The sequence below is a fragment of the Cavia porcellus genome, unplaced genomic scaffold, assembly GCF_034190915.1.
Source record: "Cavia porcellus strain 051 isolate PalLab524CR breed Dunkin Hartley unplaced genomic scaffold, mCavPor4.1 scaffold_7, whole genome shotgun sequence".
In the NCBI taxonomy this organism is placed as follows: Eukaryota; Metazoa; Chordata; class Mammalia; order Rodentia; family Caviidae; genus Cavia; species Cavia porcellus.
The window spans coordinates 95271168-95288832 of NW_026947490.1; the positions used below are offsets into that span (position 1 = coordinate 95271168).

The window sequence follows — 17665 nt, forward strand, 5'->3', positions numbered from 1 at the left end:
TAACCAAAGAAGCCATACTTGTAACTCCATTTATTTAGAATTCTCCTAGAAAATGAGCAGGCAGATTGGTGGGTGCCTGAAGGTGTAGCGGAGGTATACGAAGAGACACAAGAAAATCCAGTAGGTGGTGACTCTGATTATCATCTTTAGTGTGGTTCCTCCGCGCTGCTCCGGAGCAGAGGCCCAGGGACGTCTCCCGAGGAGGGAGCCTGTGATGGGAGGCTGGGGATCCGCCCACCCCCGGCCCCCTCCTGCCACCCCATCACACATCGCGGTGGGACTGCTGCCGCGGCACAGGCCTGTGTGATCCGGGTCCTGTGTACAAGGGAAGAACTGCCAAGCTGCACCGGGAGTAAGGAGCCGACAGCTACAAGTACTGAGGCTCACAGGAAGTTACGCTCAGGGCAAGTCCACGCCAACAAAGGCTGAAGAGGCACGGACAGAAAAGGTGCCAGGGCACAGAAAAGCACTGCTCACAGGGCCACGCACACAAAAGTAGCAACAGAAAGCACCTCCCTAAACGTTGTTCTTCCTTCCTTTCTTTTGAAGACAGGATCTCGCTAAGCAGTTGAGGCTGGCCTAGGACTCACTATGCAGTCCAAGCTGACCTCAAACTCATGGCGAATTCTGCCTGAGCCTTCCTGAGTGCTGGGATTACACGCATGCACTACCACACCTGGCTTTGGAATGAATGGATGTGACAGGGCCTCCTTACGTGGTTCAGGCTGGCCTCGAACATACTATGTAACCCAGCCTGGCCTCAAACTAGAGGTGATCCTCTTGCCTCAGCCTCCTGGATGCTGGAATTACAGGCATGTGCCCCCATGCCTGCCTTTGGAATTTAAAAGGCCAGGCACCCCTGTTTATGTACCTCCCCTGAATCTCTAGGTGTGATGGACAGGAATGATGGACAGGGAGTCACTTTAGGGTCTACACACACACACACACACACACACACACACACACACACACACACCTGTCCCGGAACACTTGACCTTAATTATATGCATGACCTGCAGTACATAAGTATGAACCTCTAATGAGAGGTCAGTAGGATAAAGGTGACCAGAACCTCAGGCCAGGAAATCCAACACTGCTATCACCAAGAGTATGGGCGATCTCCTGGAGTTTTTTGTTTTTGCTTTTGTTTTTGTTTTTTGGTCTTTTTCATTTTTATCGGTACCAGGGATCGAACTCACGACTGCCTGCTTGCGAGACAGGCGCTTATGCCGCTGAGCTAAAACCCCAGCCCCTCTCCTGGGGTTTTATTATTTTATTTTCTACCTCTCTTAGGACAACAGAAGAAACAGGAATGAGGACAGGGTGCTGTTAAGAATTAAATGGGCACAAGGCAGGGATAGGTGCCCCTTTCTGTCTCCCTTGGCCCCTGTGGGTCTATCCCTTGGCCTATCCCCAGCATCTAGCGAAGTGCTGAGCCCTGAAGGTCTGTAACCACCCGGGAGCATCTCCTTCAGGGTTAGGAACGCTAGCAGCTACCAGGGGGGTGGCTCGGCGGAGAGTGCCCGTCAGCACAGACCAGGACCCGGGATGACCGCAGGGCCGAGGGCCTCGTGAAACTTCACCATCTCAGAGGTCCAGAGGCCGCAGAGGAGCCCAGCTCAGGCTGCGTGCTGCCTCCGTGTCCGCCAGTCCTCGGCGGACACGTCACAGCACAGATGAGGGGTGATGAGGGGACACAGCCAGCCTGAGCCCATGCGGAATCACAGGGCGTGCTCACTGCTGTCACAATGGCACCCTTGCCCTTCATACGCCTCAGCAGGCCTTTTACTCAGTGAATGAAGTGAGAGCTGGATGTGGGGGCGCACACCTGTAATCCAGCACTTGGAAGGCTGAGACAGGAGCACTGCCTGCGTTTGGGGCCCACCTGGAATAGATACACACTGAGTTCAAGGCTAACCTGAACTATACTGAGGTCATGTCTTTAAAAAAAAAAAGAGTAATGATTACTCTAAACCAATCAACAGAGAACTGTCCCCTTGCCATGCCTGGCACCATGACAGGCCCCCGTCAGAGATATGTCTGCCCCAAGGGCTGGGGCAGGGAGGTGTACAGGGGAGCAGAGCTCAAGGGGATTTTAAATTTGAACAGTTTTCCCCATTCAGTCCTGGAGGTTGAGCCCGGGATTTTCACACTGTTACTCCCCAATCCTTTTTAAATTTTGACTTAGGACATTGCTAAATGGTAAAACTGTCCAGAATGAGTTCAAACTTGCAATCTATCTGCCTCAGCCTCCCAGGGTGCTAGGATTACAGGTGTGTGCCACCACAAATGACTCATACAGTTCTTGTGTTCTGCTATCTGGCAGAAAGCAGAAGACTGTTTTTTCAAAAAATAAAAGAAGCTAGGCACAGTGGTATGTGCCTACAGTCTCAAGTACTCAGAGGGCTGAGGTAGGACAGTTTGAGGCTAGGAGGTCAACCTGGGCCTCAAAATTAAAATAAGGGCTGGGCATGGTGGCATATGACTGTAATCCCAGCACTTAGGAGGTTTAAGAGGAGGATCACGGCAAGTTCAAGGCTGGCCTGAGCTACATAGGAAAGCCATGTCAAAACGTTAAAGAATAACAGAATCCGCCCCTATACACAGACATCACAGACAAGAAGGGGGGGGGGAGTAGACGAGACTGAAGGTCTTTACCTCTAATGCAATGAGGTTTTTATTGCAATGGTTTCAAACTGAGCATTAGTATGTGATGAAAATGATTTTGTGGTTCACACTCACTACAAAGAGAAAGTAAAGAATTAAAAAGATCCAGCATGGTGACACACACTCAAATCCCAGCCTCAGAAGGCTGAGGCAGAAAGAGCACCTCAAATTCAAGTTCAGCCTGGGATACACAGCAAATCCATGACCAACCCAGACTACACAGTAGGACACAGTCTAAAACAACAACAAAAAAGGAAGCAAGAAAATAAGGGCCAGAGATACAGCTCAGCACCTACGTGAGCACCTGCCTGGCAAGTGCAAGGTCCCGACTCTGATTCCTGATACCAGAAACAAACGAAGAGAAGCCAAGCCAAGCCATGCCAGGCAGGTATGGCAGCTCCTGCCAAACTCCAGCTACTGAGTTCAGCAGAGGCAGAATGATTACAAGGTCACGTAACTGTCTCAAAATAAGAAATAAAAAGGCTAGAGATACAGCTCAGTGGTAGAGCACCACCCAAAAAAAAAAAAAAAAAAGAAGTTAGAATAGATAACAGGGCATCCTGCACGAAGTGAATAAATTGAGGAGTTTTACTTCATTTCTGTGCGCCTCTGTACTCAACGATGAACATCTACATGTGAATGATATCACGCTGGGAGGTGAATTTATAACCACTCCTCACCACTGTCCAAGAGCACTGTCTAGCAAGCTCCAAGAGATTCTTAACACACACACGTAAGATCTCAGGCAAGCACACACTGTGCAACAACAGTGCTCGCTCCACAGGGAGACCTCCCTCATCAGCAGCCACAGGAGAAATGCGTACCAAGGAGGGGCGCTGGGGCACCGGCTGAGTGCCAACACCAAACCGAAGTCTCTGGACTTCTCCATATTCCTACAGCGGGCCAGCCAGAATCCACCGGAACTGGAACCCTCTCGTCATCTAACTCCCAACATTCAGCTCATTAATACAAATATTTCTATTTGCACTAAGCATGTTAGAAATACTGTCAACAGAAACATTCTTGACTGAATTGTTGAATTTTAAAAAAAAGTAGAATCCAAGTAAAGGGCAATATTCCTCACTCCCAGAAACCTGGACACACAACCAAACACAGGACACAGCTCAACCCTGGAGAGAAGGTGCTTAGCTATCCCCACACTGGTGTCCTGTCAACTTGGTGCTCCAGTTAATTCCACAAACGCTGCCAAGGCAATGATGGGCTGGCTGCAGTGCTGCCGATGATAAAATCTCTGCTCGGCTGTCTAGGAGTATCAAGAAATCTTTAAATCTGTGCTACTTGGCACAGTGTATCTGGTTGACACTGCTCCCAATTTGCCGAGGCTCATCTTCCAACCATATGGGAATCCTGCTGCACAGCCCGGGCGCCATGATGCCAGCATCTCTCCCAGATTGGATCAGGGTGTTGGTTCATTCCACGGCGAGCACCTGCAGACCCTGAGGAAAGCCCATGACTCCCGGCTAGAGGGTGGGGCTGGACAAAGAGAGGCCGGTGCTGCCGCTGGAGTGAGGGCTGAGCACACTGCCTAGGAGAGAGTCCAGGACACTGGCCCCTGACAGCCCAAGGATGGGGTCACCATGGAGTGGTTCCAAGTGTCAAGATGTCTCCATCAGGAGGCCCTCGGTCAGGCACTGAATTCAGCTCAGTGAGTGACGAGCTGCTAGATGGTGCCCAGAGAGTCAGCAAAGTGGAGCATCAAGAAAGCAGCAGGCCCTGGGAGGCAGGGAGCAGAGACTTAATGTGCCACGGCGGGCAGACCATGTCAACAGCAGCCAAGGGCTGGCAGCCTCCTCCTGGGTACAGAAGTGCGGTCAAAGTGACGCCCACCCTTCTCGCTGTGTCAGATTATTAGCATCCTGTTCCTCCTCGTCCTCGGCTGGCCAGATCTAGTTAGCAACAGATGAGAAAGGAGCCAGCGCCTGGGCACACAGGGATGGAGTGGGCACAGTCTCTCCTCTCTCGGCTCCCACCCCAGTCCACTCTTATCCTTCCAACAGTAAGGGCACGGTGAGGAGGAAGAACGTGTTACCATGTCCAAAGAAAAGAGAATCTGGGAGATGAAGCAGCTGCCCTGAAAGGGGAAGTGAGAGACCACGAGAGGCGGCACAGACCTCTTACCCAGATCCTACCAGCCCGGCCCTGGGCGGCCAGCACGGTGACAGGTGCGCTGAGAGATGCAGCAGGCTTGGAGCCCGCAGAAATGAGAACGGCCACATTCCCTGCCTGCCGTGCAGTGGGAGGCTTCTGAGGGAACCCCCCGCCCCCGGGTCCCACGGCACTGAGCAGAGGTGTGCAGTACACTTGCATTGCACAAGCAAGACAACGTTTCTGATTTCCAGTCAAAAAAAAAAAAAAGACCACACAACCCTCTAAGCTTAGAACAAAAACTCCAAGAGAGCGAGCTAACCTCTGCCTGGCACACAGTTCTTGAACATTGTGTATGATCATCAATAAACTCTTTGGCTGCTCCCGTCCACATCTGCTGCCTTTGGCTGCCCGGCCCTCTCGGTGCAGGTGCTGAATAAGCTCTCTAGCGCTCTGTTATGACTCCCTGCAGGAGGCTTTACTTTTCCTCAGGCATTGTATTAAACATCTCTTATAAAACAAGCTGTCAGCAGTGACAGCAGGTTCCACATACGACTCAAATCTTTACCCAAGAAGGAAAAAAAAGAGGTGGCTGGGGTGTCGCTCTGGGGTGGGGCCCAGGGTAATGGGGTTTCAGGCCGTGCGCAGGCATGGCGCATCTCCATGCCCACTTCCATGCCCACACTGGCTCACGGGGCTCAAAGCCACATCGGTCCCTTCAGTACTGACTCGTGGGATGGATAAGTGAAATATGAAATGCAGCAGCTGTTACTGGTTCAGGAGGTCTGCTAACAGTTCACCACCTTCCTTCCAGCTCCAGACGGTCGCTCTCTTCAGCCTCGGCTCCCTCCCAGCTGCCCGCCGCCCCACCCGTGGAAGGCATGGAAAAGCAGGGCCGGAGGGCAGAGGACCGTTCAGTCTGAGTCAGACCAGCAGATTTTGAAAAATCAACACATACTGTAATTTTATAGCACAAACTTTAAAGTAACACAGCTTTAATTTCATAAAACGGGCAGCTCATTGTAAAGTCCACAGGGTTCTGAGACTACTGATTCATGCCCCTAACTACTTACACAGCCTTTTTCATAGGAAACACTGCTTTGGGCTCACAAGACACCTGAAGCATGAGATGAAGTTTCAGAAGGAGGAGGGCAGAGATGTTCAGCTCACTTTAGATACACTGAGAGAAGTTAACCAAGTGAATAAAGTAAGTTTCAGGCCTCACATTTCCTTTCCACTCCAAAACCTAACGGGTTGGAACTGCCTTCTGATCCAACTCACTTTCAACTCACACATCTCTGGATCAGGTAAGCCCTGCTGGAAACACTCAGATGCATTACTGGTTCCTCCCCTACCAACACTCCAGAGCATGCTGCTGGACACTCCGCTCCGGCCAGACTCCTTCCCACCACACTCTCCATCTAACAGCAGCTGGGGGCCAGGATACAGCTCAGTAGCACAGCTCCTGCTTGGCAAGTGCAAGGTCCTGAGTGTGATTCTTGACTCCAAAATAAAAAGAGCAGCATTTGCTATCTTCACCCTACTCATGACACCCACAGAAAATCTCCACCAGAAACCCAGCAGCATTCCGCCTGATACTGGGTCTCTTCCAAGCAGCTCTGTACAAAAGGATTAAATTATACTAACAAGGATGACAAAATTTCTTTTTTTCTGTCCCGAGAAGTCTCCCTTCTCGGTGATCCCACTGCAATGATAAAAATGTCCCCAGTGAAGGAACACGAGTGGCATTCCATCCCCAGGTGCTGTGCCGCAGGCTGCTGCCCACCCACACCTCCAGGGCTTCTCATGGTGGGAAGCGCTCCTAATGGCTCTGCCACCTCCCATCCTCTGCAGTGAGTCTCAGCAGCTCCCACCATCAGGGGCAGAGTCCACCGTCCACCTCTGTCTGGGTCTGGCCACATGACTTTGTTTGACCAGTAAGACACTCACACACGACACAAGCAGAGGCTTGGTGAGTTCTGTGCCCAGCAGCTGGCCTCCCATCACCCTCGTAACTGGCCCCATTGGCCTGACCTCCTGGAGGGCTCACTGTGCACAACCCAAGTCCTGATGTGTGAGTGAGGGTGCTCCATGCCACCCGGGCTCAGCAGGTCAGGCCAAGCCAGAGGACCTGCAGCTGACCCAGGGGATCGCATATGCATAAAGGGACAGCCACTTTCAACTACCATGGTGGGCTGGTCCACTGCCCAGGTGAACCGATACCCCAGCTTCAGCCGGACTCTGCTTTACTTGCAAGCTGAAAGAAGTCTGTGGAACTGATCACAAGCAGAAATGTAAGGTCAAGGGAAAAACACGTTCTGTTTTACGGTGCTGGCAACTGGATGCAGGCCCTGTCCACAAGGAAATGCTGACAGGTGCTCCCCGAGGAGCACAGGGTGCAGCTCTCCAACCTTCAACAGTCTCAGAACCCCTCGCCAACCGCAGCCCGCAGACACACTCCCGCGCAAGGTAACTCTCCCAGAGGGGCCCCGATGGTGTTTGCAATATTACAAAATCAAAACACCTCAGCTATCAACCATTAGTGAAAAAGAAAACAAATTATGACTTAAAAGAAAAAGCAAATGGCTAAATGCTTCTCCAGCATGTGGTCTACTCCGTTACAGCTTTCCTCTGCCCTGTACCTATCCGTGCTCAGGGGTCTGAGTTTTCACCAAGTCCTTACTCACTGCACTGCAAACTGCCACCCACTCGGGGGACAACAAATCCTCGGCTCACAAGACACAGTACACAGAACACGGCTGGCATGAGCTAGTCAAGGCGGCATTTTCCTGCAGTATGATATTCCCTTATTTAAAAATGCTCATGGGACTGGCCGTGGGGATGCATGCCTGTAATCTTAGCCTCTGGGGTTCGACCTGGACAACTCAGTGATTTGGCGAGACTCTCTCAAAATTAATGGGGAAAAAAAAAGACCTGAGAATGCAGCTTAGTAGGAAGGCTTCACACCCCAGAATCTTCCCCTCAAAAGCAGATACACATAAAAAAATTTAAAAATCCAGTATTTTCCCCCTCATAATACTGGGAAATGAAACCAGTTCTCATTGGGGCGAATCTCTGGTCTTCTTGCTAAGTTGCCCAGGTTGGCCTGGCACTTGCAATGCTCCTGCCTCAGACTCACAAGTACCTGGGTTAGAGGCATACGCCACCAATTCAACTTTCTTGTCTGAACATTAATAGATTTTCTTCCTTTCTCTCTTTTTCTCTTACCGAGACAAGCTGCCTTGAACTTCATATGTAGCCCAGGCTAGCCTCAAACTCACAATTCTTCCTGCCTCTGCCTCCCAAGTGCTGGGAAGACAGGCATGTACCGCCGTGCCCAGCTGGGAATTATAAATGTTTAAAAATGTCTTGTTCAAGTGTTACTCACAATAGCCAAAAAGTGGAAAGCCACCCAAATGTCCAGCAACCAACAGATGGATAAACAAAACATGGTATATAACCAACTATATAATAGACTATTAGTTGGTCATTAAACAACAGGAAGGGTGTGGCTTCAAGACTGGTTCTGCATATGAGGAGCTTGGAAGTTTCTACCCAACAACCAGTAAAAAGCCAAACCAAAAAAATCAACAACTTTCCTAAATGCTTAGACAGGTGACAGGTGCCCCTAAAATTGTGACTTCCCAGAGCAGACTGCCAAGTGCGGAGACCTGGAGAGGAGCCAGCCAGGGAGCAGGAGTTGCTGGGGCTCACTGTACATCAGCCTGGGAGGCGAAAACTCAGGGGCTGGGGAGCAGCCAGGCCCCAGGTTCTGTGGGTTTTTCCCTTTGGGTGCTCCAGAAGGTTCCCACAGTGAATTCAGCGAAAAACTCCCTCCTGCCAGCGGCAGGCACCGGGAAAACAGACCACTGTGAGATGCTCCAGCCCATTCTGGTCTTGAGATTTGCCCTCCGGAGAAACCACTCAGCCACAGCCAAGGTCTTATCAGCACCTACCTGACCTGCAGGCAGGAAGTTTGGGATTCCAGGGCAGCCATCCTGCCCCACCCCAAGGAGAGGAGGAGCCCAGGCCGGACCTGGCGGGCGCAGCAGGCCTCAGGGCTGGAGACCCCACCACCCCTGCCACCCTCCAGCCCGTTTGCTCATCTCCTCTTAGCAAGCTCCTCCTGTCCAGCCACCAGGAAAGCCCAGAAGACACACCAAGACCAGACCACATCAGCTGGGAGATGCTGGAGTTAGAAAGGAAGAATTTAAACCAAGTATGACAAGCATGCTAAGGGTGTCGCTGCAGAGACAGTGGAGGAACCGATGGCCAGTGTACACTGATACGGAAATACTATCAACAATAAAGAAGGGCTAGAGAAAAAACCCACTGTCACAGAAATGAAGGGAGCCTCTGGACCGGCTTATCAGTGGACTACATTTTGCTGATGAATCTTTTGAGCTTGAGGATATCTCAATATACAGTTTCAGCCTGGCATGGTGGCACATGCCTGTAACCTCAGCATTTTGGAGGCTGAGGAAAGAAAATCATGAAGCCACCCTGAACTACATAGTGAGACCATGTCTCAAGAACACCCATACAAAAAAACAAAACAGGTGCTGGGAATTTAGCTCAGCAGCATAAGTGCCTGTCTTGCAAGCTCTGCAGTGGTGAGTTTGATCCCAGGTACCAAAAAGCAAAAACAAAACAAAAAAAATCTGGATGTGGTGGCACATGCCTAGAATCCCAGAATTCGGGAGGCTGAGGCAGGAGGATTACTGTAAATTCAAGGCCAGCCTGAATTACATATCAACACCATGTCTCAGAAGAACAAACAAATAAACAAAAGAAAGCCAGCCAGCCAGCCCACCACAAACCACACATTATCACACACACCTATAATCCCAGCACACTCAAGGATACTGAGGAAGGAGGGTCAAACATTTGAGCCCAGGACCAGAGGTCTAGCTCAGTGGCACAAGTGCCTGCCTGGCAAGCTCGAGCTGTGAGTTCCATCCCTGGTGCAAAAAAAAAAAAAAAATTGAGCCCAGTCTGGACAATGTAGTGATATTTAATGAGACCCTGTCTCAAAATTTAAGAGTTTAAAAGGGCTGAGGAAGCCAGGTGTGGTGGCACACACCTGTAACCCCAGTGCTGGAGAGAGGCTGAGGCGGGAGGAGTGTGGTGAGCTCAAGGTCAGCTTTGGCTACACAGTGAGACTGTCTCAAAAACCCAAAGCAGGATGAGGATGTAACCCAGTGTGAGGGCCCTGGGTTCAGCCCCCATACCACCAAAAAAACAAAACCAAACAAGAAAAGGAAATAAAAGGAATACTTGCTGGGAAGGGAGAAATAAAACTGTCTTTGCACATGTCATGATTATCTATGTGGAACATCAAAAAGAGCAATTAAGATAAGGCTGAAAGACACACGGGTACTACAGGAAAGTCCATTCATTTTCCTCTATACCAGTAATTTAAAATAATTCAAATTTAAAATAAAAATGTAACTATCAAACCAGGACCCTACCTCAAAACAACAACAAAAAAAGCAATTATCACTTCATCATTTACATGAGGCCTCCAAAACTTAAGTACATAGGTATAAGTTTAACAAGTTACATATGTGAACTATATGAAGAATATTACAAAGAGTTAAATAAATGGAGAGGGATGTGAAGAGTCTATGTCCACAGCTAGATTGTCAGTTCTTCTCTATGCATATACAGGTTCAATAAAAACTCAACAAGCTCTTTTGTCATTATCAATAAACTGACTCCGCGAAGGCAAACACCCGGGAATCGTTGGCCCAGTAACAAAGGGGAAGACGTGGTGGGCTCGGCTACACCCCGGCACCTGCGGGCTGAGGCGCAAGGATCACCCTCCGTGTGAGGCCCGTGTGGGCTACGCTGCGAGTCCAACGTGAGCTGCATTTGAAATCCAGTCTCAAAAAACACAAAATCACCAAAATAAATCACTAAATACAGGGAGGTAGAGGACGGAGGCCACCTGACTTCAGTGTGCTGCTGCAAGACACAAGTGCTGATAAAGGACAGATGGGAATACAAAGCCCAGAAACAACCAGCTGAGTGTTTGTTCTGCACTGGGGGGATCCCTGCGCACTCAGGCTGGGGTGGAGCCCAGACTCCTCCCGCCGCAGGCTTCCGCAGGCAGGGCTTCCAGGTGAGCACCACCACAGCTACTGCATCGGCAAACCACAGAGCAAGCTTCTCGCTAGCATCCCAACCACCTGCGAGGTGAGGTGGAAGGACTGTCCGCTCACGGCTGGCCTGGACAGATAAATTAGCAAGATCTTAGCTCTTCTTCTCTCTCCCCCTTCGGTACTAGGGGGGAACCTGAGCGACGTCTCCAGCATTATCGGGGTTTTTCTTGTTGTTGTCTGTTTGTTTGATAGGAGATCTGAACTGCCCACACGGCCCTTGCGTGTTATCCTCCCCTGAAGATCTGGGCAGGGCCACCATGCTGCGGTTTGCAAAACACATAGCTGATAAAGGTCCTGAACTGAAATACAAAAGAACTCTTGAGAGTGACTGTAATTCAAAGCTAGGGTTCTTGGCTGGCACTCCTGGGTTCAATTCTCAGCATTACAAGAGCTGTATGTGTAGTGGGGAGAGCTGTAAATTCAACAGTCAGAATGCAAAGCATTCAATTAAAAAGTGGGCTGGTGCACACTTGTAATCCCAGCACTCAGAAGGCTGAGGCAGGAGAATCAGGAGGCTGAGGCAAGAGGATTACTGCAAATTCAAGGCCAACCTGGGCTATGTAGTGAGTTCAAGGACAGCCTGAATTACAGAGACTTTGTCTAAAACAAACAAACAAACCTGAAAAGTGGGCTAAAATCCTTGCCGGACAACTCACCATCAAAGACGATATATGGCTAGCAAATAAGCACACAGAAATACCCTCCACGTCGTATGTCGTCAGGGACAACGGGACGCCACTGCACACCTGTTAGATGGACCAGACTTCAGGAACTGCCAAGAACACCAAAGACAGCGAAGACGTGCAGCAACAGTGCTGTCATGTGTCACCAACGCAGCACAAAGCAACAGAGCCACTGCAGAAGCGGCTGGCAGTTTCTATAAACACACTCTACCTTGTAACCAGCAACTGCCTGTTTGCTATTTGTTGCAATCTGGGTTTACAAGGGAAAGAATTTAATACAGAACATACAATATACAGATTGTAAATAATTTATAGGATTCACTCAGAGTCAAGTGCAAGAGTGCGAAAGAGCTGTCCACTAGAGATCCCAAGAATCCAGCCGAGGACCTGGATTCCACAGCAGCGACCTCCACAAGTTCAGCTGGAGGCTGAGAGCCCACCACAATGTCTCATGCAAGTCTGTGTCTAGGATCTGCGCTGGGAAGGCAAAAGGGTCAGCAGTGGCAGCTACAAAGTCTGTGCCAGCAGGCTGAAGGATCAGTGCCAGAAGCTGAGGGATCTGCACTGGAGCCAGGAAGCACGCTCAAGATAAGGACCAGAGCTCCCCCAAAAAGAACAGCCGTCCTTAAGGACAATGAGGTTCCGAGCTCCTCGGATGACGGGAACAGCTGAGTTCACATCAGGAAAACGGCATGGCATGCTTCTGCAGGAGAACCTGCAGCACCATCCTCCTGTCCGAGTCCAGGCCTCCTTTTGTGCTGCTGGCGACGATGCTCAGGTGGGCCTCCACACCCAGAACCACACTGTGTCAGTTCAGCTGCACGTTCCAAGCTGACCACTAGTTAATCCACCACACTATTTACCCAGAGGGGCTGAAAACTCACTTCCACACAGATACGTATACACAGATGTTTATAGCAGCCTATACTCGTAATTGCCAAAACCAGAAGTGCTGCAAATGTCGTTAGGAGGTGACTTCATGCTACACAGCCGGACCGCGCGCAATTCAGCACTGAAGGGAAACAAGCCAGCCGGTCATGAAAAATGATGGAGGACATATAAATGTGTATCATTACGGCAATCTGAGTAGGATAGAAACCCCGATTCTAACTGTAGGTGATTCTGGAAAACTGTAAAGACAGTCAACAGATGAGCGGAAGCGGGGTCCTTAGGGGAGGGAAGCTGCGCTGTGTGACACTGGGAATGGCAGGCTGGGGTCACTCGACGTTTGCCCACTACATAAGACCAAAAGTGAGGGGCAGAGGATACAGCTCAGTGGCACAGCGCCTGCCTGACAAGCTTGTGGCCCTGAGTTCGATTCCCAGCACCAGAAAAAAGAGAGAGACCATGCGTGAACCCTGCGGAAATGACGGAGTGAGGCAGTAATGTGTGGATGCCGATTTCATCCACTGGAACTCGGGGAGGGATGCTGGTAACCGGGAGGTGGGCACGGGAGGGACAGGAAGTGGATGGGAAATCTTTCCCCGTCACTGGATTCTACTGTACACCTAAACTGCTCTAAAGAACAGCGTCTTCAGACAGGAAGCAGACAGCAGCTGAGCTGGGGAGTGGGGAGCACTGCTAAGGTGCTGAGTTTCTCCAGGGGTATGAAAATTGCTCTTAAATTGCTTGTGGGAGCAAATCACAAATTCTGTAAATACTCTGAAAACTGCCAAGCTACACAAAACGTAAACTGGTGAAATGTACAGTGTGTGAATTACATCTCAATGTAGGTCATTTGAAAAAACCTAAATACGTGAATTAATAAGCTTCAAGAGCCTTACAACAGGAAGATTTGAAGTTTCAGGCCAGCTTCAAACTGGCAATTTAGAGAGACTTTATCTCAAAATGAAAATAAAAAGGCCTGGGGGGTAGCCCAGTGGTAGAGCACCTGCCTTGCGTGTGTGAGGTCCTGCGTTCAATCCCAAGAACAGCATAAATAAATAAAGATAAAATAAATACAGTAATGTGTGCCTCAGTGCTCTCTGATATACAGCACAAGTTCCATGTAATATAAATATGTATACTGCAATCCTGGCTAAAATATTTATTTCATCATTATTGCAATTTTTTTTAAAAAGCAAAGTTTTTATTTATTGAAGTCCCAAAAATGCACAAATTTTCAATTTATTTGGATCTGCCCTGATATCCAATAAAGAACAAAACAACTCTAGAGTAAAAATAAAATTTTTTAAAACGGGCTCAGTAGAGGGGGCTGGGGATTTAGCTCAGCAGCATAAGCACCTGCCTTGTAAGCAGGCAGTCATGAGTTCGATCCCTGGTACCAATTAAAAAAAAAAAAAAAAGGAAAAAAAGACCAAAAAACAAAAAAACGGGTTCAGTGGGGCTGGGGATTTATCTCAGAGCATAAGCACCTGCCTGGCAAGCACATGTTCAATCCCCGGTACCAAAAAAATAAATAAATAAAAGGGCTCAGTGACACAGCGCCTACCTAGCAAGTGTGAGGTCATCAGTTTAAATCTCAATACCCCCAAAAAAAGAAAAAAGAATCCTATATAATACCCTACAGTGCTGAAAACTTGAGCTGGTTTTTTTTTTTTTTGGGGGGGGGGGCTTTTGCACTGAGTTGTACCCCCAGCTCTTTTGGGGTCTTGCTAAATTGCCAATGCAATCCTCCCAAGAGTTCTAGGATTACTACAGACATCTAAAACTTGAGCCTCACAAAGAACGAGTGGCTGGGACAAGAGGCGAGCAGAGGACACACTCCGAGCAGGCCTGGGAAACGCTTACTTTGAAAGTTAAAGGTGAAGCACCACAGCAGAGGCATCCGAGGTCACACATCTGCCTTGCGCGCCCCCGTCCCCTCAAAGGGGTCTCCACTGGCTCGTGAGACACCTCCTCTCCCACCCAAACCCAGCTGCGGCCAAGGGCCTGGGGCTGATTCCCTTTCCTATGTATCCCATCAGCTAGGTTCAAGACAACCACCAAGCAATCCATAAACTAACATGTTTGCAAATAGGTAACTTACAGGATAATAGGAACATAATGAGAACCCCAGCTTTACAGATTCACTGAAGCGTTCTCCAGGGAATGAGGCCCCCTAAGAGACTCAAAGGAAAGACACGCAGGACACTGCAATTACTGGGAAGCAGCAGAAGGCAGGATCAGCCCCTTGCCATCCCCGTCCCCGGCAGAGCACCCGAGAGGAGCAGCTCAAAGCAGCTTCCCTTCCCCAGAACAGAATCAGAGGGAAGCAGAGATTTCCTGGGAGACATCTCCAGGAGACTGAAGCCAGGCAGAGGGCAGTTCCGATGACCCCTCCTCACACGGAGGGGTAGGCACCGAGCAGGCCTGCGTCCTCGGAGGCCTCCACAGGCGCGGCAGACAGGGAAGAGGCTGGGCCCTCACCTCGGGTATCAGCCGCCTCCTCTTCACACTGGTGACACAGTCCAGCTGGCTGTCGCTGCCCAGCTGCCGGCGTTTGCTGGACACCTGGAGGGCGCTGAAGACGCTGTCCAGAGGGTGCTTCTCCGCGGTCCTGGAGCTCAGTGAGCAGTCCAGAGCAGCATCCTCACTCTCCGTCTCCACCTTCACAGTGTTGTTTTTTAGAACTGCAGCAGAGAAGAAATAGGGCTCAGTGGGAACAATGGGCCATGCTCCACCGAGACCAGGAGGCGTTTGTGGGCCACCCTCCAGCCATGACCCCAGAGGCTAAGGTCTCACCACACAACCCTGTGCTTTCCAGCCATGTGGTCCTTTTTTTTCCTGGTATATTTTTGAGACAAAGTCTCCCTATGCCATCAGGCTGGCATTGAGCTCACTTTGTAGTCCCAGCTGGTCTCGAACTCACAACAACCCTCCTGCCTCAGCCTTCAGAGTGCTAGGATAACACTGCTGCGATCTGGTTCCAGCCATGTGAACTTTGACTGACTGCACTAGTGCAACTCGATGGAACCAGTTCAAAACTCAAAAACTGGTTTAAAATCTGGGCCTGGCAGCGCATGCCTATAATCCCAGCAGCACAAGAGGCTGAGGCCAGCCTGGGACACAAAGTGAGTTCAAGGTCAGTCTGAACTGCATAACAAAACCCTGTCTCAACCCAGGTGGTGGTGCAGCCTGCAATCCCAGCACTCCCAGCGCTTGCTCAGAAGGCTGAGGGAGGAGGATTTTGGGGAGTTCAAGACTGGCCGGGGCTACAAAGTGAGCTCAAGGCCAACCTGAACTGCAAAGTGAGATCCTGTCTCAAACACACACACACACACACAAGGTGGTGTAAGTCTTTTGTGGAATTGCAAGAGACAGAGGAAGAAAACCAAATACTATCTTTTTGGTGCTACTAAAACGTAACTCTGGGTTGGGTGTAGTGGCACACAACTTAATCCAGTACCGTGGAAGGCTGAGGTGGGAGGACTACCAACTCAAGCCCAATCTTGGTGATTTATTAGCAATTTAGCAACACCCGACACCTGTCTCAAAAATGAAAACAGGGCTGGGATATGCTCAGGGCAGAGGTCCTGGGTTTAATCCACAATACTGCACAAGTAGTCACTGCAAACCTCTCGTGAGATTCTTGTAACAGGTGTGCGGCGAGGGGGACGCAAACAAAGGCCAAGGACACTTCCCCTTACTGTTTATATTTTTGAGCTGTGTGAATTATATGGCCTACTCAAAATAGTGAATTGAAAACTTTTACCTTCTTCTACATCTTCACTGAATTCAGTTGAGTTCATCTTCTATTCCACTAAACAAAAAGACAAAGAAAAGTCTTCATTTATTGCCTGATTTTTCCCCCTTTTTCCCCTACCCAGAGAAATCCCTGACCCGAAACCCCGGCTCTGGGGACAGGAGGCTGAAGGCTCCACGGCGCTGAGGATGTGTTCTGGGCCAAGGCCACAGATGCAGGAGGGACAGCCACTGCTCTGGGCTGGTGCAGGGCCCTTCGTGGGGACAGAAGGCTCTTACTGGCCAGGAAAACACTCTGAGCAAATCGAGACTTAGAAAAGCCATCAGATCATACGATCCCCTTTTGGTCTTTGCTTATAAGTCTCAAGCATGAAGTGAAAGGCTAAAGGAGAAAGCAGCTGTGAATTCCAGTAAACTAAGCTGAGGCCTTAATACCCCCGGCGGCCGGAGACCTGTGCCACCCTGACAGGGCCACCAACGACTGGGGATGTGGCAGAGCCACCCGCAGGGCACACCTGGCTTCAGCCTCAGCCTAGGAACAGGAACGTGAGGCCCTGCATTAGTAACGGTATGATACTGATCGTATGCTGCCGTGATGCTATTCTGGACTTACGGACTAGATAAAACACTTCATCAAAACAAACTTCACCCATTCTTTAAGTCTGGCTGCTAGACAATTTAAACTATCTGTGGGGTGTGGTTATATTTTTACTGGGTAGCACTAAGCGAAAAGGAGAGACAGGGGCACCACCCAGTCACATCCCAACAGACCCGGGAGGACGAGGCAGGACGACTGCAGGGCACTGTCGCAGGAGAGCCAGCCTTGCCTGCTACCTCCGCAGCCCAGATGGGACCGGCACCACCGTCACTACCACAGCTAAGCATGATGCAACCCTGCATGATGCCGCTGATGGCTGTGGTGCCCACAGCTGACTTGGGGACTACGCACACAGAGTTCTCACTTTGTTAGTGAGTGCAGGAAAAGGACCGTGGACCATGTCTGCGACACTTCTGTCAGAGGGATGCCGGCTGCAACACGCAGTGAACATCCAAGGCCAGCCACGGGACTGGGAGGGTTCAACACGCCACCTTCCGGTCAGAGGGCTGGACGAGGTGGTGCAGGAGATCTCACACACAGCAATGATTTTAAAATCCACTATGCGTGCTAAGAGCTCCCCAGCATTTCTACCGAGTACTGTTCCCGGACCACCCCAACTCTAAGACAGGTGCAGTTCTTTCCATTCTTGAATTACAACACTACCTTTCAGAGCGCTAAGAGAAAATAGGACTTGAAATTAAAAATAATTCCTGCTTACAAAGGTATCTAATGTCTGAAAGACACTCAAAGTACAGTGTTATTGAAGGAAAGAAAACAGTCAACTTCAAGGCTCCATACACTGG

At 49.9% G+C, this 17665-nt stretch overlaps 1 protein-coding gene across 1 annotated transcript in view; it reads right to left on the bottom strand.

Annotated features, from left to right (window-relative positions):
• The window catches only part of Bend3 (BEN domain containing 3), a 42428-nt gene that overhangs the window by 14118 nt on the left and 10645 nt on the right, over positions 1-17665 (bottom strand). The window contains exons 2-3 of the mRNA XM_063253954.1: positions 16275-16322; positions 14990-15192 (exon numbers count right to left, since the gene is read on the bottom strand). Coding sequence (XP_063110024.1) covers positions 14990-15192; positions 16275-16311 — 240 coding nt within the window. The 5' untranslated portion in view covers positions 16312-16322. The remainder of the gene's footprint in view (positions 1-14989; positions 15193-16274; positions 16323-17665) is intronic.